This window comes from Rousettus aegyptiacus, unplaced genomic scaffold, assembly GCF_014176215.1.
Source record: "Rousettus aegyptiacus isolate mRouAeg1 unplaced genomic scaffold, mRouAeg1.p scaffold_m13_p_5, whole genome shotgun sequence".
In the NCBI taxonomy this organism is placed as follows: domain Eukaryota; kingdom Metazoa; phylum Chordata; class Mammalia; order Chiroptera; family Pteropodidae; genus Rousettus; species Rousettus aegyptiacus.
The window spans coordinates 15,447,051-15,473,499 of NW_023416308.1; the positions used below are offsets into that span (position 1 = coordinate 15,447,051).

Consider the following 26,449-nt stretch of genomic DNA (forward strand, 5'->3'; position numbering starts at 1 on the left):
CCCGGCTCATCTCTGAAGGCTGTTCTAGCTCCAGAGCAAGAGTGAGGTGGCCTGAGGCTGTCACTGGGTCTTCACCGCATCTCGGCTTTTCCCTTTGTCCACTTCTACTTCTCCCTTCTCCCTCCCATAGGTGTTGAGCCTAAGACTTTAATAAAAATCCTACATGTTAGACTCCATCTCAATCTGCTTCCCCAGGAACCCAACCTGTGACATTTCTTTAGTCTTGAATTCTGACATGTTTGTTACTGACAGTGAAGTAATCTTATCCCAGAGATTAAAAATCAGTTTCCATAGTAACCTGTTACATTCTTTCTTAGTTTTTATTATGGAAACATTTCAAACATACCTACCCAGACCCCAAAATTACTTATTTAGAACCAATCTTGTTTCATCTATACACCCTACCTATTAACCCTGATTGTTTTGAAGCAAAACTCAAACATGATATTATTTCATCCATAAACACTGCAGTATATACTGTATCTCTAAAAGAAAATAAGTTAAAAAATATATAATCAAAATTCCATCACTAGACTCGAAACATTTTTTTAATTTTCTAATAAATATTTCTCTAATTATCTTTAAAAAAATTCCTTTACAGTTTGTTCAAAACAGGATTCAGCTAAGGCCCCTACATTATAATAAATTGTGTCTCTTATGTCTCTTTTAAGATATAAATTCCTTTTCATCTTTCCCCATCCTTGCAATTTATTTGTTGAAGAAAGTAGCTGGTTCGTCCTGTAAATTTACAGTCTGGATGAACTGATTATGTCTCTTTATTGTTTATCATGTCCCTCTGTGCCCTACACTTCCTGACAATCAGAAATTATATCTAAAAGTTTGAGCAGATTTAGGTTCACTTTGGGGCATGAATTCTTCCTAAGTGTGTCGTGTACTTCTTTCTGTCTAGAGACCCACAATGTCTAGTGGTCTCTCTCTGGTGATAACGGTTGTCGCTGATGATCTCTGCTGGACCCATTAAGTTCATTAAAAACCACACATGGTAATATTCTATCATTCCTTTTGTACCTATTAGCTGGAACACTGAAAACCAAAAAACAAACAAACAAACAAACAAAAAAAACCCAGCAACTTCCCTACACCAATTACTTGGTTACTCTGAGGTATAATTCACATAGGAAAAGCAGAATAAATGCTGGATTCCTTCCCCTGTCCACTTATATCACTCTGTCTCCCTTTCTACCACATCGCACTGTTTTCCTCTGAGCCTCATTCACAAACGCACACTGCGACATGCTCTTGTGCTTCCCGAAGGCTGCAGCGGCAGGCCATTACTGGGACAGCAGTAGCAGGAAGCCATGGTTACCCCGCAGTGTCCCCTCAGATGCGTCGTCTGATGTACGTGATAATTCACTGAGCTGCCTGCTACTTGCTGACCTGTGGATTCAGGGATTCAGAGATGAGGAAGACCCTGTCCTTGCCTTTGAAGGCTCATTGCCTAATAGCTCAGCGGAGGGTACTGTCATGAAATGACCAATTATATGTATTGTATATGTATATGTGTGAGAATATATATGCCTTTTGCTGGAAAGGGGTCACTAGTCAAGCTTCCACAGAGGCAGTGACAACTGCCATGTGGAGGTCTCTTCTGCTCTAACTTGGTTGTCATAAGATTATCCCCAGCTAACAGGAGCAGCAAAGGCCCCTGACCAGCACCTGCTGCCCAGACTGCTCATGGCCACAGTTATTCAGCACAAGGCGAAGACTCCAGGGAGAGCCAGACTTTCTTTCTTCCATGAGAGTCTGACTGTATATGCCTACAGAGTCTGACTCTGTATATGCCTACAGAGAAAGACTGTAAGGGAAGTGGAAGAAATAGTTATGGCAGGACTACAGGTGACATTTAAAAAATTCTTTTTCCTGTTGCTATCATATTGTTTTCATAATACATAAGATTGGATCTGCTTGGTGCAACAAAAGAAAAAGAAAAGCACGTAAGTAAAAAATGCCATGTGCGCAAACATCATATAAAGGGCTGGCTCCCTTTTCTCTACCTCTAGCATGGAGAAAATGTACTATGTCACCCAGGAGCAGCAATCCAGGGGAAGGAATAAAGCTTAGACTCTGTCCTGCCTCTTGCTATGGGGTTAGCTGACAGTCTCATCCCTTACACAGGGACACCACCACCCCAAGCCATCTTTCCTCTTCCAACCTGAGCAGAAACATGCTCCTTGGAGCATACTAAATGGTGACTCACTGACAAATTAAAATAAGATTCCCCCACCCCCAGCTTCACGCCCCTCCGAGCAACATATGTTCCTTGTTCTTTTTTTCAGCGGGAAAGGTCTATGATTAGTTATAGGGAGAACCTGCCAGGCAGAGTTCTGGGGTCTTTCCTTGGTGATGATATTTTCTAAAGAAGACCCGGTGCCCTTGGTAATGAGCCCACCCTCCCCCAGCCCCTAGTCACCTCACTATGCTCTTCACTTCTCCCCCTGCATCCCTTCCTTTCCACGTCATCATCACCCTCTATCCAGCCTGCTGCCTCTTGCCTGCACTAGTGAGAGCCCGCCAATGGGTCTCTGCCTCCTGGGGCCCACCCACTGGGGCCACCTATACATGGGGCTCATTTCTGAAAACACCACTTCTGGTAAAGACACTGAATGGATATTTCGTGATGTTAAGGAATTGCTGTACCTTTTTAGGTAAATTATGGTATTATGGTTGTTTTTTTTTTTTTTTTTTAAAGAGTACTTATCTATCAGAGATACACACTGAAATATTACAGATGAAGGGATATGATGTCTGGGATTTAATAAGAAATAAAAAGAAGATGAGAACAAGTGGGACATAAGTGAAACATCATCGGCCATGAAGATAATTACTGAAGCTGGGTGATGGGTAAACAGGGATTTATTATACTAGTGCATCTACCTTTTTTATGTTCGAAATTTTCCATTAAAATAAACTTTCAAAGGATTGCTTCTGCTATGAGAATGTGTAAGGACCGCCTGGATCCCACTTCCCACGCAGCCTTTGTAATTGTAACTCCCACTATGCCTCATGCTTATTCCATGTTACTTTCTGAAAGCCAAATGGATGCAGGTTCCTGCTGAGTGCGACACAGACTCTCACACTAGACAGACAGTCTCCTCTAACCCCTTATACAGGGACCCTCTGCATCCCTTTCTCCATCATTCTCATCTATTGTGCACCAATTATATAGTAGGCACAGCACACACACAGCCTCTGCCCTCAGAGCACAGACAAGTCGGGGGGAAGATGAGTAAACTGGTTACAGCCCTCAGAAGGATACAGGAAAGTGCTCAGACAGACGTAGGCCCAGGATGCTGGAAAGCACAGAGAGAACCTGGTCTGTTTGGGAGGATGAAGAGGGCATGGAATGCATCCCAGGGCAGGTCCTACCTGCTCATGGCAATGTTTTCTCCCCTTCCCCAAGTCCCACCTCTCTGTGTAAATGCTTCCCTCTCTACAAGGCCAGCTTAAATTCTACCTCCTGCAACACTGTCCCTGCCCTCCCAAGTAAGATGTGGTCCCACCAGCAACCTGAGAGCTGTAGCACTTACTGTTTATAAAAGGACCACACACTCAAATGCCTAGAGAAGCTGGTCACGTAGCATGACTGAGGGTGCAAGACAAGTCCAAACCAGAGGGTGTGCTGGTTCTACTGTAAACCAGAGGGCACATGTCCATTCTCAAGTGCCAGCCCATGGTACCTGGGCATGACTGTGGACCCGGTGTTAACTGAGCCTGTACTACATCAAGCAAAGCTGAATTTTATATGTTACCTATAATTTTATATTATGTTATCTATAATATATTGTCTTGTGTGTTATATAATACAACTATGCAGCATGTTATGTATACTAATATTTTTTCAAGTAAGAATTCATATAAAGTCCACATTTTTATAGGAAATCTTCAAACAAAAAAAAATTTAAAAAATAACTGTGTCTTCAGGGCAGTGAAGCTACTCTGTTAATGGTGGCTACACGTCATTATAAATTTGTCTGAACACAAAGAATGTATGCCGCCAAGTGTAAACTGATGCACGTAGATTTTGGGTGGTTATGATGTGTCAATGTAGGTTCCACAGTTGTAACAAATGCACCATTCTGGTGGGGGATAGTGATCACAGGGGAAGCTATGCATGTGTGGAGATAGGGTGTGTACGGGAAATCCCTGACCTTCCACTTAATTTTGATTTGAATCTAAAACTACTCTATAAAATAAAGTCTATTGGAAAAACAAAGCTAACAAAAATAATCACTTTGCAGGCCAAACTAAATGTATCTGTAATTTGAATTAAGGCCCAGCCTGCAAATTTGTAACTTCCAGACTATTTTGTGTTCTTGACACCAGGTATTAACCCAGTTTTCTTTACATGTATGTATCTTTGTGTAAATTATAGGCTCCTTGCAGACAGAAATCATATTTCACCCCACTCACAAGAATGGAGCACTGAAAACTCTCAGGGAGTACAGGGAGGGGACAAATCTCTCTTCCGACAAGACACTTACTTCTGACTGGCCTCCATCTCCAACAGGGCAGACAGAGCTGAGGTTCCCTTCTTCCCAACTGGGGGACCAGATGACTCGAGGGAATGCGCAGAGATGGGTCCGGTCATCTGCAAGCCTTTCATGGCTGTCCCTTTCTAAAGCAGAGAAGAGGAGACAAAGCCATCAGCCCGAGTGGACCCTTCAATAGGCGCCACTCATGCCCCAGCATATGCAGCTGCATCTGTCCTGCTGCAGGCTCTGGGAGTCAGTTAACTGAGGAACATGGGTTCTCAGTATTGGGTAAATGCTAGAAAACTGCTTTTCACTTAAACTGAAGGTCCCTAATGCCTACTGACTCAAAACAAACTGCCTCTTTGGGGTGGTTTATGCATATTATCTCATTTTATTCTCATCACAACTCTAGGGAGTAAATAACATTATATCTGATTTATGGAAGAAAAAACTGAGTCTCAGAGAAGTTAATTAACTTATCTCAAATCCCACTAGAAGCAGAATTCAAACTAGTCATCTGACTTCAAAACTAAGGTTCTTTTCTACTACATAACCAAGCTTTCCTGGAAATGATGTATAATCATAAGTGAAGCTGTGTACAGAAGGCAGCCGGGTGGGTTAAAGAACACTGAACTTGATATTCAAAACAAAAAATAAAAACACAGCCAATGATGGGCACTACTCAGCAACGACAAGGAACAAAGGGTTGATGCAAGTGACAACTTGGATGAATCCAAAAGACAGGAAATTGAGTGAAAGAAGGTCACACCAGAAGGTTACATATTGCATGATTCTATTTACATGACATTTGGAAAAGAAAAAAATATAGTGATGGAAAACAGACCAGGGGTGAGAGATGGGGATAGAGTGTGGCCATAACAGGTAGCTGGAGGAAGTTTTTTTGGTGTGATGGCAACCATTCCACATCCTGATTGTGGTGGTGGTGGTTACATGAATCTGTGTATTTGTAAAATTCACAGATCTGTATACAGTACACACACACACACACAGAGCTGGGTGTCCTCAGACATATCCCTTAACCTCCCTAAGCCCCAGTGTCCCCATTGGGGAGTGTGTGGTTGAATGAATGCCCAACGGAGCTGGAAAATCTAAAAGTGATATAAGTGATATTGCTGCTGTTACCCTCTTGAGAGCTTCTACTCAACAATTCAGCACATCACATAAGCAGCTGTGAATGACACCAGCTCCAACTTGGGAAGCACAAGAAGCTGCTTCCTCAGGTTGTCCTGTGCCACAGAACACTGCCCAGTGGCTGTCTGTACCCAATCCTTCCCTCCTTTGCCCTGCCATGGAGAACACACTGTTTTGGACTTACAATAAATGCTGGGCAATTGTGGAGTAAATAAACTGGCCAGTGAGAGGCCCATGAGATAGGAGACAGTTGCTGCATCCCAGACCAAAGCACGGTCCCCACAGAGCCCTCACCCGCATCATGCGATCTGAACGATGGCGCCTGCGGATCCGGTTCAAGCCTTCCACAAAGCGGATAAAGCCATCCAGGAGCTGCCATTCCTCCTCGTCTGCCCGGGGCCTGTCCCCGTAGATGTCGCAATGGGCTTCTCCCTCCGTGATGCGCTTAGTGGCCGTGACACAGGCTGGCAGCAGCAGGAAGCGGGTTCTCCAGAACTTCAGAGACTCAATTAAACTACGGAGGGCCAAAAGAGAAAAAGGAAGTGGTGGCGAGAAAAAGTAGATAATAACACAAGCTCACTGTATGTCACTTTTAAATGGGAAAAAACAAAAGCAAGAAAAACACAAGCTCAGAAGGAAGAACTTAAAGGCTGTGTTTACTTTATATCCCAGAGATGTCAAAAGATTCTGTATACCCAGGCTCAGTGAAGTTGTGGCTTTGTATCATCTTAATCAGAAATCATGCATAAAAATTCAAAATGCAACACCACAAGTAGTCAGGAAAATGTTAAGAACATGATTTGCACTGACATTCCATAAGAGAATATCATCACTGAGTTTGTTGTTTTTATATAAAATACACATAAAGAAGTCTACCACTTTAAAAGTCTCTAAGTGTACATTCCAATGGCATTAAGTATATTCGCACCGTTGTGCAACCATCACCACCATCCATCTCATCACTGAGTTTTTAACCCAATGAAGATATGCTTTTGTTTTTCCATTATTTTCTAAAACGGAGATCATTTTGTAATCAGAAAAAAAGGATGGACCTGCTAAAATATGGACACACCCAAGGCAGCCAGGATAGAAAGCCAAAGCACATTCTCTGACCTGAAGTCCTCAGAACCGGCGGAACAGATATACTGATCTAAATAATTCCACTTGTACTCCTCCAGCCGCTCGTGGGAGAATTCTACCCAACAGGAGACGAACTCCGAGTCTGAATGAGAAGGGCAGAGGCTGTAGGTGTAGTGGATCTGGGCAGACTCATAAGGGTACCTGAAAAAAAAAGGGGATGCCCAGAAGTCCAAAAGAGAATCCTTCCCAATCCTTCTCTATCTTTTCCATCTCAATATACTTAGCATCATCCTTGGTATTCAACCCATAACCACAGTAAACAACTCATCCCTGGAGACTGGTAATGGAGATTTCTCGGATCTTCCTAACTTTCTCATTTTCTTTTCTCACATTCTTTATTTTTACTTAGCTTGTTAAGAATCAGGCTAAATATCATAAGCTGAATTAAATCCTTTGGGAAGTAGAGGAACTATAGCCATAAGATAACCCTAGGAAAAAAACAAAAACAAAAACCAATAACTCCAGAAGAAAAACAAACCACTCAGCCTCTCCAGTTTGAATTATGTGTGATACACATAATTCAGTATGTGGACAGTGTATAGACACAATTCAGAACAGTAGCTGAAAACTTTAAATATCCAAGGACTCACTTGGGAAGATATCGTGTCACTGTGATCATCTTATCCTTCAGTGTCACTTTGTGAAAAGTTCTGCCCATACTCAGCCAGTACTGGTCTTCCTCCTCAGGGCGGTTTCGGGATACGAGGCCTACCAGAGAAAAATAATAATAATTTCTTCCATATGGTTGAGGATCATTCTGTTAATAGGCAATTACTTCTTTTCCATACAGACTCAGAAACAGAGAAATAAAAGAAGCAACACTTTCTTTTGAGGGGTAGTTTCATGGAAAAAAATTATCCTTGGTTAAAAAAAAAAAAAAGAAATCCCAAAGTTGGCAGATTTGGGAAGATTTTTCTGTTACTGAACCAACAGCAGATTAGGGCCTGGAGATTCTGATAGCACCTAGATGTCACAGTCAAAGCGGAACAGCCTGATATCGTTCCAGAAAGTTCTAGAGATGTTAATAGGCTGAGATGACTGTGGGACTCCACTTAAGTATGAGCTGCCACTCTGGCATTTATGGTCTTCACTCCAGGGTGGCAGCCAACCTGGCTTTCCGGCCTGAGCTCCCACAACTCCCTCACTGACATAACACATTTCAGTCTTAAAGGACCACTTATTTATTTGTTGTAATTTCCACCTCCAAGCATTTGTTTCTGCTGTTTCTTCTGCCTTCTCTTCCTGGGCTACCATCAAAATCAATGCTACTTCCTCCAGAAAGCTATGAGACCCCATCAGCAGTCTGAACGTAGGTCCTATGTGTGTGCCTCACACCCTTATAAACTAAAAGAGCCAGGCGGCCAGGGCCCAAATCTTTATATTTTCAGTAGTACCTGATAAGGCGCCATGTTCAAAATGGGTATTCAACAAATTTTGGCTAAATTGCGTTGAACATCAGAAAGAGGAAAATAATAAAGAATCAAAAAAACTACAAGTATTCAATAGTGCCTTAATGAACAACCGAACCAAGGCAGGATTTCTGTGATCTAAAAAGAAATGAAACACAGACCCCTTGTTCAGTGGTAGGCAGCATGGCAGTTGTCAGAAGATAGGACCGCAGAGGCTGAAAATATCTGCACTCTGCATAGGGGAATTTTCCAGATAATGGCAAAGGAGAGGCAGGCAGATTACAGATAAAAGAGGTTCAAGGGAACCCAGGTTAAACTCTAACACTTTCACCTGCCAGCTGTGTGATCTTGGGTACCAAATCTCTTGAGTCTCACTTTCTAAAACTAGAAAGAGGGCTTGTCCCCATCCCAGCATTCTTTCATTCACGCAACAAGCACCCTACTAGCTGTCAAGACAATGTCACGGGATAACGTTCACGAGCCTGGCATGCTCTTCTTATCTACTCCTTCTCTCCACCCCTAACCTGTTTCTCTAATAACTCCTGCACATACTTCATGTCTCAGCTCAAACATCACCTTCTCAAGGAAGCCATCCTTGACCCTCAAGACCAGATGAGGTCCCTTGACTTTTTCCTCACAGTCTTTATCATAACATGGAATTATATTTCATAGTTCAACTAATGTTTTCTTCCACTGGACCAAAAATTTCGACTAATGTTTTCTTCCACTGGACCAAAAATTTCCCACAAAACAGAAGGTTCAAAAATACTGTTGAATGAATGAATAAATGAATTCATATATTTATCAACTCATAATGTTGTATGCTAGGCATAGTGGTTTCCATTTTAGAGGATAAAAAGATGAAGCTAAATATCCTGGCACTCAGAAAGGTTACTATTTCGCAGAGTCTAGAAAATGAAAGTGAGGCAACATGTGAAAAGTAACACAAGGGGCTTTCGAAGGAAATCCAGACAGAGTCTACAGCTTCATCACAAACGACGGGGGCCTGGACCTGACGACTACTAAGTTCCCTCTAATAGGACCACGCGTCTCTGATCCTCTGGTCAGAGGAACTTGAACGGAGTCAAAGATGATCTGAGGTTTGGGGCTGAGTGGTTAGGGTAGCTGCCAAGAAGAAAGCAGGAGACTAATGGTTGCTCATGATTATTCCAGGAAGTGATTGTTGCTTTCTGATTCCGGGCGCCCATACTTAAATTTCTCTCCCTGGCTTATTTTAGAAGAGCTCTCCGGAGCCTGGCTCCAACTCAGTTGGCATCACTGAGTCTCTGTCACTTATTAGCCTCTATCACTCATAAATGACCCATTCTTGCTTCAAGTCACTAAGCCTCAGTGACAAACAAGAGAAAAGGAATCCAGTATAGGAAAAAAAGGACAAGTATAAACTTCAGGTTTATAAATATCTGAGGACCTAGTATGTGTCAGGTACTGTACTATAAATAAATATAGGTTTCTGGGTCCAGAATATTCACTATGATCTTTGATATCTCAGTCCTACCCCAGCTGCCTACTACTCCTAGGTAACATTCCTGAACTTGGCCATATCCTCTTCATTAAAAGGAGAGTTGAAGAGGAAACAGAGTTTTAAGACTTTGAAACTTTATTCCTCATGTAAAGTAAAATTTACAAAAATTTTGTGTTGAAAAACAATTACTCCTAAATTTATTCCCTACATCTTGAGAGCTTACTTATGCAAATTTAGCAGAAAAGGAAACATGAAAAACTCACCTCGACTATAGAGGGGGCTGCTACTTAGTGGGGGTGGGATGACAGGGTTGGGTTTCTGTGCCTTGGGCTGCACTATGATTTGGTAGCCCTGCATGAGACGCTGGCAAATGAACTCTTCAAACACCTGCTGGGCCGTCATCTGCACACCCTCCTCATCCCTCCTGAAAAAATGAACAATGGTTCACATGAATATGCTTGGCTAAGAGCACAGTAACATCCAAGAGTCCACAGTCCCATCCTTTCCTTTGCTTCAATCCCACAAGCCAGCCCTGATAACCATTCTATGATGGTTTATAAAACTAATCATTTGTAACCCAGTTTTGGGAAAAATGATCAGTTCAAGAGGTGGAGAAAGAAAGCAGGTAATCTGATGTCCACATGAGTAATCTTAGAAAAGACTAGATTTAGTGTACCCAGAACAACTGGAATAGAAAATATAAGAAAGGATCAATGAGGAGAAATGGTTAAAGGAGGCAAGTCAATAGAAGTCTAAAGAAAAAACTAACAGTTCTTGCCTCATAAAATTTCCTAAATGTAAGAAGACACTGGTTTGAAAATTCAGTGTTTTGACACACACCTGGCCATATCCAGAGCCCCTCACAGACAAAGCCTCTCCTCTAACCGTTACCTGTCCATGTCTGCTTCTGGAAGGAGGTCATAGCAGCCCTCCGTGTAGTCGTTCTGCAGGCCCTGGCGGTCAGGGAAGTAGTCGGTGGTGAGGGGGAGGCACGCCGGAGTAGTGAGAGACTTCCAGTCCACTCCAACTGTGCAACAGAAGCCTGGCACTACAGGGGGAGCAGACAGCGTCAGAACTGCCTCATGTAAACGGGGAAGAGGTACGTGTGGTCACCACAGACGGCATGGGACGGGTGTGGGAAGTGGGAGGTAAGGAGAGGGAAAAAAAAGGGAGGGTAGGGAAAAATGTTTATGGTGAAAGGTGACAAAATTGCCAGGCAAGGGGATGGGGAGAGAGAAAGAGAGAAACAGGTTGTTAGACAATGCGGTGCGCGTGCTTATTCAATCCCATCATGCAAATGGGATTCACAGCTGATACTTTTCATTTTCTGCTGATCTAAAGCTACAAGCTGCAATGCCAGGGAGGTTACTGCAGGGCAGGGAAGGCAGAATTACACATTGAAGCAAATCAACATTCCAAAAACAGAAGAGAGCTCTAGCCAGAGCCTCTCCTGAGGACTGCAGAGTGGCTAGGTAGGGAAAGGAAGAGAGAGCTTAGCCAGATTTTGGAGCAAACAGCACAAGGTAGCAGAATTCAGGAATTCTTTCAGAACTGCAAAAATAAGTCATACATCCAAAAGGGTTTGAGGAAAAAAAATCAAGGATGTTTGGGAAAGTTACAAGGCCAAGACTTTAAGAAACAGTTTAATCCAGAAATGAAAGCTTCAATCGGTAGAGTGGGCCTGATCACACGGGTCTGCCCAAAATTGCCTGCTCTTAGTTAAAAGCAGGCTTTCTCCATCTCGGCGCTAGTGAGATTTTAGACCAGATAATTCTTCATAATGGTTTTTCAAAGAAAATCCAGATGGAGGTCAAAGCTTCATGGTAAACAATGGGGCCTGGAACTGATGACCATTAAGCTCCCTCTAACAAAACCATGCTTCTCTGATCCTCTGGCCAGAGTTGCTTTAAAGGAGCCATAATTCTTTGTGGGGAGTTGTTCTATGCATTGCAGGATGTTGAGCAGCATCCCTGGACTCTATTCACAAGATGCCAGTAACATCTCCTAGTTGTAAAAACCAAAAATGTCTGCAAACATTGCCACAGGTCCCCTAGTGGATAAAATCATCCCCCAGTTGAGAATCACTGAGTTAAAGTAATAAGGTCAGTTATCTCTTTAAAAGTTATTTTAGTGCAGAATATTTTTCAAATTTCTATATGAGGGAAAAATATGAAGCAGAAACACTCCATGCCTCAGCCTGAGTCCCAAGTGAGATCCTCATACACCTTATCTTTGAGCAATGTTGTGTGGCTTTCACATTGGTGTACCTCTGTCATTTCATCTGCTCGCACATCGCCTCTTTGGAGCAGGTTTGGTGAAATCATCAACCCCTTTAAACACTTGGCCGAGCTGAACCTCCCAAGGTTATAGGACCAGAGGTCGCTCTGTTCATGAATCTTTCTACCATATAATGATAGATGCTACCCAGTACAACAGAGTCCTACTGAACCAGGAGTTAAAGGACAAGAAGAGGACTTGTGTGCTAAGTCACAGCAGGAAGTATGTCCCATGCAGCACTATTGCCTTAGGGAAGATGATTTGACCCAAGACAGGCCTAACTCCATGGTCTATACGGGTCTTGGGGTGATTTTTAGTTTGTTTGACTTTTATTTTATTGTGGTAAGACATTTAACATGAGATTTACCTTCTTAACAAATTTTTTGGTGTATAATACAGTATTATTAATTAGCCACAATGGTGCACAGCAGATCTCTAGAACTTACTCATCTTGCATAACTGAAACTTTATGTCCATTGATTAGTAACACCCCAATTCCACCTCTCTCCAAGCTCTTGGCAACTATCATTCTACTCTCTGATTCTATGAGTTTGACTTTGCACAAGTCTTGTTAACTCATTAACATGTCAAGATCAAAACATAGCCCAGAATAGCCTTATCAATTACCCCAATTTCTCTATATGGCAAACGAAGGGGTAAACTTACTTCTACTTCCTGGTTAGAACCAGCACCAGAAGAAAGACACCTGATTTAAGCCATAGTAGGAAAGCCAGAAACAGAAGATAGTTATAACTTTATATCCTCTTCGATCATTCCGGACCTCATCAGCTTCCTGACTCAGGATTATATAAACATTTAAGAAAAGTTTTCTGCTGGCATGTACCAAATACAGAGAATTTAAATGCCTGATCCAAAATCCCATGGTGAGAAAAGTCCCAAATTCTCAGTTTAATGATGCTCTTTCACTGAGAAAAGTGTGGTCTCTTTTCTAATTCCAGTATCTTCAGCCCAACAAAGATCTCCGACGAGGTTCCACTTCAGAACCATTAAATTAACAACAATAAACACAGATGATAAAATCCAGTGCTGGGGTTATATTGAAGAAAAACATTCTATTCATTGCTAGCAGCTTTCCAGAATATAATCTGCCAACTATACTTTTGGGTATATGTTCCAAGGATCTGAACCAAAAGAAAAAATATGCCGACTGCATAATGCATTATATCTGCATTATAAGCTATCACAAAAAAAACTAGAAGCCACCCAAATAGACACCAATAAGAAATGATTACTCGAACTGAGATACAGTAACTTCTTTGATACTGACACTAAAAATGACTAATATGAGGGACCTGAAGAAGTAGTGAAAAGATCATTAAGTTAACCATAAGTGGGAACAAAAAGATTCAGTGATGTATACTCATTGGTCACAGCTAAGTAAAATAAAGTCTATCAGGTGGCAGGATTTTTTCTTTTCTGGTATTTCGCTATTGTAAATAATTAGATGTTCTCTTAAATACAGTGACCCTTGAATAACACAGGTTTGAACTGCGGGGGTCCATTTATATGTGGATGTTTTTCAATAAATGCTATCAATGTATTTTCCTTATGATTTTCTTAATTATATTTTCTTTTGTCTAGCTTACCTTATTGTAAGAACACAGTATGTAATCCATATAGCATATAAAATACATGTTAATTAACTGTTAATGAAACCACTAAAGCTTCTGCTCAACAGCAGGCTATTGGTAGTTGTTTTGAGGGTGTCAGAAGTTATATGCAGATTTTTGCCCCCAACCCCCACATTTTCAAGGGTCAGCTGTATTTAAATGTCCAGCAATTTCAATGGATAAGGATAATCAAAACAAATGCAACCCAGCCAAACATTTTCAGCTACAGGTATGTAAACAGTTCCAGTTCTTCTTATTACTTCTTCCTGAATTTTCCCCAAAGCCATCATTAGGCATATAAAGACTAAGACCAGCTCTGGACTGCCACAAAGGCATCATGGGACTTCTGTTACTCTTCTTATGTTCCTCTGAATCACATTCCTCTAGAGAGGCTGGAGAGTCCTCCCTCTGATAGCCCAGAGTCATGTGGACTTCCAGACCATTCTGTTCCCACAGGGCTCCCTCTTGCTTCCTCATGCTCAGACCACCCCATCTCCCCACCTCCTTTCCACTCCCCACCCCCACAGTCAGCTGCCCATTCTTACTTGGCTCTGGAGAAGTAGAAACACTGTCCTCCAGAGAATCTTTATTCTGGGTTCTAGGATTCAGACCTGTGGAAAGATGAAAACAACTTGCTTTAATCAAGCTCATTCTTCAAAAAAGTTCTGACCAGTTGTGGTTAAAAAAGTCCAAAACTGTAATTGAAAATAAAAATGTGAACCAAGTATAAAATCTATGCTGAATATTTCCAACAGGACGAAAGAATCAATGGAAGAAAAATGAGCAATCTAAAATTTGGGAATGAGTCAGAATTTTACTCGGAGGTTATCAATACTATTCTTTGCCCAATGAGGCCGTTAGTATATGCTCAGACCTGCACATGTATACACACAGGCACAGCAAAAAGCAATTTACCACTTATAGTAAGAAAAGGGACATATTTCAAAGTCATTCAACCAATTAACACAATCTTTAGCAAATATAAAATGACCTATTTGAATTCAGTTCACTAAACAGTTATCTTCTGGAATTCTCTTCCCCAAATCATGGCTTTCTGAAGTATGGCATCGAAACTCAATACTTTAAGAGAGAAAAAAAGAAAAAAACAATGATTTTACCTACTGGGCTGCAAGGAAAACAAAGATTCTTTGACATGCAACATATTGACTGAAAAGTAATAAAACTAATTTTAAAACATACATACAGATATATAAATGTCTCTTTCAAAACATATATATTTACTAGAAAATTATGATACTATAAAAAGGATTAGAAAGATCCTCACCACACTATCGACGGTGACTATCTCTGAGAACAAAGCTGGAGGAGATGGCAGAAGGTAAATGAGAACTTGTGCTTTTTACTTTATGTCATCTGAATTTTTTATAACAAGAACAAATATTTTAAAATCCCTTATAAAATCTTTGAGAAGACAAGCTATTACCTGGGAGAAAGCATTTGCTAACCACAGATCTGGCAAAGGACTTGTATCCAGAATATATAAAGAACTCTGAAAACCCAGGAGCAAGAAAACAAACAACTTGATTAGAAAATGGGCAAAAGACTTGAATGGACATTTCACCAACAACATATACAGAAGGCAAATAAGCACAGGAGACGTTCATCATTAGTCATTAGAGAAATGGCACATTAAAAGTACAGTGACATACCTCCTGAGAACTCTTTGAATGGCTAAAATGACAGGTCACACCAAGTGCTAACAAGGGTGTTGAGTAACAGAAACCCTTATCCATTGATATAAAAAAATGCAAAATGGTACACCATTTTTAGAAAGAAGTTTTGCAATTCCTTAAAAAGTTAAACATGTATTTATCATTTGACCCAGCAAGTCCATTTCTAGGAATTTACCAAAGAGAAATGAAAATTTATGTTCACATCGAAACCTGTTATATAAATGTTTAAAGTGGCTTTATTCACAGTTGCCGAAACCTGGAAACAACCCAAATGTCCTTCAACAGGTGAAGGGATAGACAAACTAGTACATCCATACAATGAAATATGACTGGGCAATAAAAAGTAATGAACATTACTATTGATGTATGCAACAACTTAGATGAATCTCGCAAGCATTATGCTGAGTTAAAGAAGCCAGACTCAAATAGCTACATATTGTGTGGTTCCAGGTGCATTACTTGTTGGGAAAGGCAAAAACTAAAGGGGGAGAAAACAGTATCAGTGGTTGCCAGGGAGTGGGAGGGGGGTTGAGTACAAGGGGCAGCACAAAGGAACCTGGGGGAATGGACATGTTCTGTGTCTTGGTAGCTGTGTCGGTGGTTAAGGCTCTATGAATTCGTCAAATCTCATAGAATTGTACACTAAACAGCGAATTTTACTGTATATAAATTTAAAAATTAATATATATTTTTAAATTTAAAAAGATGATGTCACTTGGACAAAACAGTTTTAGAACTTCTTTTTTGGAACTGCCTCCAGCAGATTTTAAAAAATTACTAGTTGTCATAATAAGATACGATTTATTAAATCAAACAAATACAGTGTTTTATTTTATTCAAACGCAGGCTATGAGGCAGATAGGAGGTAGGTATTATCCTTTTTCCACAGATAAAGAAACTAAAGTTCAGAGAAATTAAGCAATTTACTGAAAATCACACAGTAAGTAGGTGAAACCTGTGTTTAGACTCCTGCTCAACTCTTCAGATGCTCTATTTCCTGGCTATCCATCTGCGGTACCAGTTTTCAGCTATTGAAAATGTCATCTGCTCTTTGTCAACAGCTAAAAGCCATTTGGAGCTAAATTTTCTGAAAAATCTGTCTTGGCTGATTACATCCATTTTCATGAAAACACAAAGCATGACTATAAAGAAGCAAAGAGGTGGATTTTCTTATTCAGTCTAAGAATGGGTATAACGGAAATTATAAAATTGGCATTCCCAACACAATCTGAGCAATAGGAGAATTATTAAATGCATCACCACACAGGTTTGGATGCTAAGTTTAATCATTCAATCACTTTTTCTTTTTCTTTTTCTTTTTTTTTTTTTGGAAGAAAACCCAATCCAGACTTGGTCTATAAGAACTGAAATTCTCACACTAATAATAAAAACAGTTCAACTTACAATTGCTCATGCAATTGTTTAAAGAGGCAACCAATAAAAGGGTTCTTGGAGCAGCTTTTGCTTGTAGGCCAAAAACAGACTTGTACCATTTCTAACTTATACAAGCACATTCAAGGCCATCAGCTTCTGATGCTATGTATGTACACACAAACACACACACACACACACACACAATTTTATTTTAAATCAATACTAATGAAAAAAGTTTAAAGAAATAAATATTTTAAGGACTTCTACTAAACGTACACATTTACATTTCAAGCCCAATTCATTGCCTCTCCCATCAGCTCTGCCTTTTAGGCAAATAGACTTGCTATTGGCATGTGAAAATCCCCAACAACCTGAGAGGACAGAGGTGAGACCTTCTGGTCAGTCAGCTATGCTCCAACCTGACATTTGGGAATGAACCCTACTCTCAAAGTTCAAAGCCAGACATACAACTTGGGGAGCCAAAGCTGAGAAGGTCATCTCAGTTCTGGCTCTTTTGACATCTGTTCAGAGTTGAGAAGTCTGACCATCTTCTCTGGTTGTTAATTTTAGGCCAAAAAGGGTAATCAGTGTGAGGCCTTTGAGGCTGGTTCTAGAGGACAACTACAAGCCTGTGCCTAGGGCAAGTCAAGTCATTTCTCCTCTCTGGGATACAGAGAGAGCGTTTATCCATAAAAAGCCCAACCTGGCCTAAATAAGTGACTCTAAGACTTTACCTTTAGCTCTCAGGCTAAATCTGCCCCATGGCCTAATACGCACACCAAGGTAAAGATTCTGAGCCCCAGTACCAAAGAGAAAGAAGACTTGGCATCACTTATTTTTTCAAAATTCTCTAGAGCACTTACTCCCAATGAAGGGAATGATATGACTAAAAAGTCTTATAAATTGGGGCCTAATTAAAGACACAAGTATAAAAACTATTTGCCCAGTCCCACCAACTACCTGGTCCCTGCTGGGCAGTATGTAAAAAACAAGCAAATAGTACAGGCACGAGGAGGCCCCTGCCAACAATGCTCAAAATGAAATTTGACAGGGCCAGGAGGGAAACCCAGTGATACCACTCCTGAGAACTGTGACTCACATACAAATCAAGTCCAAATGCAGGAGAAAATCTTAGTCATGCTTGAGTGCCTGCAGATGGTGCAAACTGTCAAGCCCAAAAGATGAAGGTGGAGTCATGGATGAGTTCTTCCTGTTTCTTTTCTATTTTTTAATGAATGAAATGTTACCTAATTGTTTGTTTAGATTTCACCCTGTCCCAAGACAAGGACCCAATATGAAATGTTGCCTTTAAGGAACTCAATCTATTTCTGATCCTTATTGACAACTCTGTGAGGAATGCAGGCAAGTGAAGATCTTTATGCCAGTTATACAGATGAAGAACCTGAGCTCAGCAAAGGCTGAAGGCTAAACTCCAAAGCTGGGACTGGCACTTTGTTCTGGTCGCTTCCATCATAGCACGCTCTCTCATCTACCACATCATAATCGAGCTCCCGTGTTTGAACCCCGTGGCATTACTGGAACCACTCACAGTTCAAGTCCCTGTGAAAAGCTTTCCTTTCATGGTTGTTACCCCACATGCAACCGCTTTAACTAGGATCTCAAGTGAATGACAAGCCAGAGCTCTCTGAAGTAAGGAGAATCGGCATCTTAATCATTTTGTTTCTTCTCAGGCTGTAGCACAGTGCCTAGAGTTCAAGAAACATTTCTGGAATGGGTCAGAGTTTAGTAAGTATAAAGAAAGCAAACCGTATTTCATGAGGCTTGAGAATGGCTTGAAAGGAAAGTCAATCCAAAACCAAGCAAGGCAGGTAAAGATTACCTGATTCTTTGAGGAAAGGAATCCAGGTAACTGTTCAATAAGGTTATAAGAGAAAAGAAAAACATTCTTCAGTAGAGAGAAAGATAACCTCAGAAGGCTTTTAGCACTCATTCAACTACCTGATATGCGCCGGGAACAGTTTTAAGCTCTGGAGATATTGCCATGAACAAAAAAATCCTTGTCCTCATGGAGCTTAAAATAAAAAATATATTTACTATGTCAGGTGGTAGTATGGAGAAACATTAGGCAGGAAAGATGGGTGGGGAGTGCCAAGATAGAAAATGGCAATTCAGGGAAGACCTGAAAGAAGAGAGAAAGCTGTGGTACAGTGGCCCTATAATTTATCATCCAACCCAGAACACCTTTGAGAGTGAAAGAGGATGCTATTAATAACCATATAGGACAATGAATTAAAACCAGGACTGGACAAACTCAGCCATATGAACCTCAGTCACAGGGACTTGAACTGTGAGTGGTTCTAGTATGGTAGAGGAGAAAGCAAGAGAAAGGACCCAAGACTCAGATGTGCCTGATATATTTGGGGAATCACAAGAGTAAAGAGAGAGGAGAAAGCAGATGAGGCCTGAGAGTGACCAGGGGCCACATGATGCAGGGGGCTCTCTGCTGGCTACTACAATACCTTTGGCTTGTTATTCTGAGTACATTGCAGTGGGGGGTTGGGAGGCCTCAGAGAGTTTTGTGCAAATGTTTCATGATCTGACTTCTATTTTTGAGGGGTCACTCTGAATTGCTGTGCTGAAAATTAAAAAAAACAAAAATGGATCTTCTTGGTGCAGCAAAAGAAAAAGAAAAACATGCAAATAAAAAAGGCCAGTTAGTAGGCTACTGAGACAGTCCAGGTGAAAGACGATGGATTCGTGGACCAGGCTAGGAATGGCAAAGGTAAAAAGATAAGGTAAGCTTCTGGACATATATCCTGAAGGTAAATCTGACATTAGCTGGGTATTCTACATGGTAGTAAAAATCAGAATGATTCCATCTAATTTCTTTGTGACTAACATAATCGATCAGGAAGAACAAGATCAAAGATGAGAGTTCAACTCCCATGTCAGACATACAGACCCCCTCCTGATGACCTCTAGCCCCTCTGAAAACACATGTTACCTGTCATAAAGGGACTAGGCAAGAGTAAGGATGACCCTATTCCACTATATCACCCTGACTAGAAAAACAACTTGAGGTGCCCACACCTTCTCTAAGAAGCTAAACATTCTAGAATATATTTAATTGAACACTTACACACCAATTCGACTAATTTTGTGAATCATTAAATGCTTGCTTGGTCTTGGAAGTATAAGTTCATGTGTCAGTAAATTCACTGTGGGAATGAATAACGATAAGCTCTTTCAGTCCAGCAGAGACACAAACATGTAAACACACAGCAGGATCATGATGTGCCATGTGGTACAATTGCGTTATGCATGTGAAACTGTGTGGAAACACACCAACATCTCCTGGGGAGAAGCGAGGAGCACCAGGGAGGGCTTCAAAACGGAGGTATTGTTGGAGCTAATTCATAAAGACTGAGCGGACATTTCCCAGGAAGAATCAGAGGACAAAGATAAGACAAAAACATATTCCATACAGAGTGACTAGTCTATGCAAAGAAATAAAAGGACAAAAAACTATGGTATTCCCTTCTCCTGATTATTTTTATGGGTTTGCCCCCGCCCCCCTACCCCCCAACACGTACACAATTGAACACTCTTCTAGAGCAGAGACCACTCCTGCTCTGGCCCTGGCCCTGCCCTCAACACCAAACTCATAAGCCTCCCTCAATCACGACTCATTGATAGACTGATGATAAATGTGGCTTGACCAACATGTTCTCAGCTAAAAATGTACTGTGCGGCCCATTTATAATTCCATGCATTATAAAGCATTGCTTCTAAATAGGTCACCCAAAATTGTGGCTGAAATGATTCCAAAATAGACGCAGACCTGCCTTTCTAGTCTCTGTGTCGTTCTAGATGTGAGCCTGCTCTGAGCATCCCAACTCTGTTATCTCTTGGGTTGGTTACCTGTACCACTGTTGCTAAGCAGGTTGACAGAAAGCTCTTCAGTTCTGCTGAAGTTCAAGGAGGACATGCTGTCACCAGGCTGGCGGGAAGTGCTGTGCCTGCAGAAAACAGAGCCCAGCCACCTGGCTTAATGCACAGCATCACCTCTTTTATCCTGCTCACCCTGTATCCCAGGGGTTTTTATCAAAACAGGTGTGAATACTTAGCCACATAGGCTAGCAACCACTGGGATCCATATCACAGGCTACCAGGCTGCAGTGCTTGGTTTGTGTGCTAGTTCTGGCCTCCTGTGACAGGCTCCTCCTGTCCTGGCACCTTAGCTGCCACTGTCACACTAGACCACCTACCCTTCTTATCCTAAGCCTCCTCCTGCTAACACCAACAGGAGGATATGAGGTACGCAAACAGAGGTACCAAGTTAATACAGTAGAGATGGCCATGCCCTGTCTGTATCCCTCATCCATGCCATTGGACATGGAGGTAAGCGAAAAAGGGGCCAAAGACTGGTCTCTGCAAAGTATTTCCTAAAGCACTACACTAAGTCCAGGTGTAACCTGGGCTCATGCTTGTCAAGGATTAAATGACTTTCTTTCTACACGGATTCTTTGGATGCCTTGTAACACATTCAGAACTCTGGTTCAAAAAGAGTTATTTCCATAAACGCAGGCCTTGATTTTCATTGCTTTCAGCATTAACTTCTTCTAAACTCAACCATGGAATTTCTCAGTGACCAAAATGATAAAGACATAGAGTGACTGCAGAAAACACACAGCATGAATCACCTATCTCAGCCCCCGTTTTCACCCTTGACTGAGGATTAGAAAATATTCAAGTCTGCAGTTTACAAAGCATACTTCAAATTAAACCCAGAGCTAAAGCAGGGCCAAAGTAACATTTCTGGGAAAAATGTCAGGCTGTTTGCTTTGCACTTGGCCCCGTGAAGGAAATGACACTGACTGACAAAGGAAGGCCCTGATCTTGTACCATCTCCTCAAGTCTTATAAACATGACATTTTGTCAGCAGTCTGTTCCGCACATTGTCCTGGGTGTCAGAGAATGTTCTCAAAGTATCACCCAGAGCCCTGTGCACAGTCTCACCTTCCAGCAGCTTCATGATATGCTAACTCCAGCAGCTCTGCAGAGGAGTGAGTTGGATTCCTCTGCCCACTGCCCTGTAGCTCCGCCATATTCTGTCGGGTCTGGTGATGGATCTGGATGGCCTCTCCGGATGGTCCTACCCAGACGAAGATCCACTGAGCATCATTCCCACCCGACAGCTAGTGCTGTGCACTTAGCTCCATCTCCCTGCTTTCTAGCTGCTGAGATAACAGGTGTTGGACAGGTTGAAAGAGCACATCACAGACTACACACACAGAAGAACATTATACACATGACCCTCTGGCTCCCACATGGGACACCTCCTCTTCTGGGCAGGACTCAATCCTCCTGTGGGGCCTTATGCTTGTCATCCTGTTCAGCCAAAGAACATTTAAGAGCTTCTGTCTCAGGCATGTTAACTGAGATGCCACAGAGAAATACAGAAGTGCAGGAGGCAAGAGCCCTTCCTGGGAGAGTTAACAAAGACTAAATGAAAAGGAACACGCAAGTGAAACACCAATAATTCTGTTAATACATAAACGAGCAACAACTGTGACTCTAAGGAGCAGAGAATATGTAAGTGCAAAAAAGACATCGAGTAGGAGATAAATCAGAATAAGTCTCCCAAAAAATGCTTCCTAGAGAAAGAGAAGTTTCAGAGCTGAGTGTTAAATAGAGTTAGAAGGGCTAAAGGAGAGGGCATCCGGGTAAAAAGGAACAATCTGGGTGAAACCCCAAATGCAGAAGAGGTAAGACATATGCCAGCGACCACCAGATTGGCTTGGGAAAGAAAAGAACCTCTGAGGATGGGAATGAGAAGACAGAACGTTGAGGAGCCTGGCAAGTGGGGCCTTAGCAATTAGAGGGCCAGGTGGGCAAGAGGATGCGGGTTTGAAGAACGCTGTTTTAGTAAAAAGAGGAAAAAGTACAAAATTGTGTTAGGAGGAAAAGCACAAAAGCAACAAGAGTTGAAGAAGAAACATCAATAGTTCTCGTACGAGAACTCAAAGGAGCCAGTGGGGATAAAAAAAGAAAGGAAATGACACCAAAGAGACACCAGAAAAAAACAGGTCATATGACTGATTATGGCAGAAATATGAGGGGGGCAAAGGAGGTTTTGGGAAATGACCCCCAAATACAGCCAAGAAAACCAGGTTCACTGCTCACTTATTTAACTTTTAATTCTATAAGCAAGTACAAACAACAACAACAACAACAACAACAACTAAACATTTCCAGGCACGCAGCAGATGGCTTCCATGAAAAAACCCTGGAGTTCACTGCATCTGTTCCTTCCCAGCCCAGTAAGGGCCCATTAAGCTGAAGTTTAATTTTAGCCACAGCTTTATAAAACCCTACTGTCATCTTTAGGGCAGAATGTAGATCAAAAAGGATGGACTATGAAAAACAGCGAGTTTGGAGGAAAAAAATAATTTTTCAGTTGTCAGATCCCTGAGAGAAAACAAGGGAATGTAACTGTGTAATCAAAACAGCAATACAATATCTAGAGAGAGCCAAGAATAACCAAGAATGACAGATGTTAGTCTTTGGAAAGAAAGCAGGTGGCAAAGCCTAGTCTCTTTCAAATAGAAAAACAGAAGCCCTCAGGTTGATACAGCTACTTGTAGTTGCAAAGCCCATTCCCAAGTGTGTCTACCAGATCCCAATAAGAACCCTTTGGTAGGCAAAATGGTCATGGTTACTACCCCCATCTCACAGGTGGGGCACCAGAGGTGCAGCGAAGTTTAGATACTTGACCAAGACCACATGGTTGATCAGTGCTGAGGATAAAGACTAGGAGCTCCCAGTCCAGGGCCCTTTCCTGAGCCACCAACTTACCCACAGGAAAAGTGTGCATCCAGCGCCTTCTGTTTGAAGTGAGCTTCATGGGCATTCGAGAGGGGGCAAAGGGGTTGATCAGCGCCCGCTGGGGTGTGTATCCGCCAGGTCGAACATGTAGCATGGATTCTACGCTGCCTACGTGGAACCTCCCCGGTGCGCTGGAATCTCGCTGAGGTGGCTCCATCATGTTCTCCAGGACATCTACCAGGTATTGCAGAATTGAGGCACAAAGAGAGAGCACAGAGCCACAATGAAACCACAACTAGGCAGACTGACTGGCCAAGGCTAACAAGGATCTTGGATATCATACATGTTAGACAGTGAGGGAAATGAGTAAAATCACCAAACAATAAATAAATGAAATATTGGGTTTGTTTACTTTTTAAATACTTAGGAGAAGGGAGTTCTGGTTCCCAAATTATTGGCCAGATGAAGCCACACCCAAACCTAATGGGAAGAACCAGATATTGCCTGGAGACCCTGGACTTTGGTCTGGATACAATGAGTGAATGGTAGGACCTGACTTGTCTTCCTTTGGGTGGGTATATACTGTATGTGGGAAGAATAATAAAAAAATATATTTGGTGACCAAGAGGCAGACCCTGGCAAAGATAGTTGATGTGTTTGCTAAACTTGTTTGATTTTCCTCTTAGGCATGCAACAAGACTATAGTTTCCAGCCCTTCTGCACTGGGGCCAATAACTTAGCCAACTTCCAGCCAATAAAACACTGATGGAAATGACATGCTCTAAATGAAGACCTAGACTACAGATATCTCTACACAAGATCTCCATTTTCTTTTCCCCTGTTGATGATCATGGCATCCCAGGATGAAAGGAGCCTGGGGTTCTGAATGACTGGGTGGATTAAGAAACCCCTCTCATTGACTCGGTGGCCTGGAACATAAGTAAGCAATCAAATGTTTTTGTGTTAAAAATGTTTTAGGGGGAGAAAAGAATGAAAAAATGGATGTATCAAGCCTTGACCAGGCGAAGAGATGACATGATATTTAGATGTGACTTGTCCTGTCTAATGGTTCCTATTACGGGAGAAGGAGGCAGCATGTGAACCTGAGTGGATCAAAGAGCTAAAACCCACAACCAACTTCCTCTGTGTGCATCCTATGTTCACTAAGCAATTCTTGAGATTAGAAAGTGGGTCCAGCAGATGCGAATCCATGGTTCTACCCAATAAGACTCAATATTTAATTCCTCAAGCCGATTTACAGGCAAGAAGAGAACATTCGGATATCCATGAAAGCTGCATTTTTCATTGTAAATTAATAAAATGACAGACAGTTCTCAAATAAAAAAGAATGTGGTCTAGTTAGTTATCATGGAAATAAAATGAGAAAACCCAATTAAAAAAGATTAGTACATATTTTGAAAGGGATGAGAAACAGGACTGAGGGATAAAGGGGGTCAAAAATGTGTAGAGGAAATGGGAAATGTTTCCTATGTCACATGGAGTGGGTACATGGGTGAGAACCCCTAAACACCCAAACATAACAGAGAAACAAGAAACCAAAGGCCTGTAGATGCTCTGCTTTACCATATCCCAGTGATTAGGCTTTTCTAATAAACTCCCAAATATCACTACGGGACACTGAAATCAATTCTACTATTCAGATAATTTTATAAAAAACTTTTCAAGCTACTTGGATTAAGAGCCAACATTATCTCCTCAGAGGAGAGCTGGCTTTTAAAATGAAGGCTTTTAAAGGATTAACGGTTAGTTTAATTTAGCTTTTGCAACAGACCCTTCTAAGAATATTTTCAGCAAAATGGTAGTAACTGTCATATAAACTTAGAAACTTCTAGGAGGTAGGGAAAAGCTAACCTAGAAATTTTTGAATGTATTAAAATTCCTTTGAATACTAACTCTAATTGATGTAGGTTACATAAGCTATTTTCTATAGTCATGTAATTACATATCTGTTCCTTTCTCTTTCGGAATTTCCTTTTTATACTTTGAACCAGTAAAAAAAAAAAAAAAAAGCAAAATCTTTTCTCAGCAATGAGAAATTCTCCTAGGCCCTTGGCACAGTGTGTATGGCGCCTTACGGATGACAGCGCCCCGCTCCTCTGTCCTGAGGCCCCGCCAGTGGCTTCCCCTCTTCAACACGCTGGGTCACAGAAAACACTCCTTGCCCCTCGGGAATCCTTCCAGGGCAACAAGACGCAGCCGTGTGTCCACGACATTTGCAAGTCAGTGATCAAGTCAGGAAGGCTATGCTTCCATTCATATAACATTCTTGAAATAACAAAATTATGGTGAAGGAGAATAATTAGAGTGAGGGTGCGGCTATAAAGGGGTAGCATGAGGAAGCCTTGCTATGATGAAATAATTCTAGATTTTAACTATGGTGATAAAACTGCATACACATACACACAAATGACTACAGGTAAAACTGATGAAATCTGAGTAAGCTTTGTGATTTGTATCAATGTCATTTGCTGGTTTTGACATTGTATTAGTTATACAGGATGTCACCAATGGGGAAATGAGTGAAAGGTACATAGGACCTCTCTGCATATTTTTTACAATTTCCCATGTATTCATAATTATTTCAAAATAAACAGTTTAAAAAGTCAGGAGGGGCCTGTATACTCTAGTTGTAGGTGCTGCTAGATGTGAAAGATAATACAGGAAAAGCAGCACCTGTGCTTTTTAGTGCAAGCCAGGTTAACAGGTAACTGCGAGGAGAAACTAGAAGTAGAGCATAGGACAGAGGCTGTCTTAAGTGTGGCACACATAGAAATGATGATGAAATAAACAAACGCCTTTGACCCCAGGCCTAAGAAAAGCTCTATGTTAACACAATGAAAGGCATATAGTCATAGTGACAGGGGAAGAAGGAGTAGAAACAAACTTAGTATGACAAACACATATACACGGCTAAGGTGATTCATATTCATTGCGCTGGCATGGAAATAATTTAAATGTGGGATGTACACCCCACAGCTGGCCACCC

At 41.5% G+C, this 26,449-nt stretch overlaps 1 protein-coding gene across 10 annotated transcripts in view; it reads right to left on the reverse strand.

The window, feature by feature from the left end:
• The window catches only part of DEPDC5 (DEP domain containing 5, GATOR1 subcomplex subunit), a 106,950-nt gene that overhangs the window by 36,859 nt on the left and 43,642 nt on the right, over positions 1-26,449 (reverse strand). For 3 of the 10 annotated variants that reach the window (XM_016129548.2, XM_016129549.2, XM_016129553.2), the window contains 10 exons: positions 23,473-23,676; positions 21,634-21,769; positions 20,536-20,633; positions 14,131-14,196; positions 10,569-10,752; positions 9,941-10,101; positions 7,376-7,493; positions 6,759-6,926; positions 5,940-6,159; positions 4,503-4,636 (listed from right to left, as the gene is read on the reverse strand). In XM_016129548.2, coding sequence (XP_015985034.2) covers positions 4,503-4,636; positions 5,940-6,159; positions 6,759-6,926; positions 7,376-7,493; positions 9,941-10,101; positions 10,569-10,752; positions 14,131-14,196; positions 20,536-20,633; positions 21,634-21,769; positions 23,473-23,676 — 1,489 coding nt within the window. Of the gene's footprint in view, positions 1-4,502; positions 4,637-5,939; positions 6,160-6,758; positions 6,927-7,375; positions 7,494-9,940; positions 10,102-10,568; positions 10,753-14,130; positions 14,197-20,535; positions 20,634-21,633; positions 21,770-23,472; positions 23,677-26,449 lie in introns of those variants that run through there. The other 7 variants (XM_016129555.2, XM_016129550.2, XM_036220505.1 and 4 more) reach the window with 5 other exon arrangements.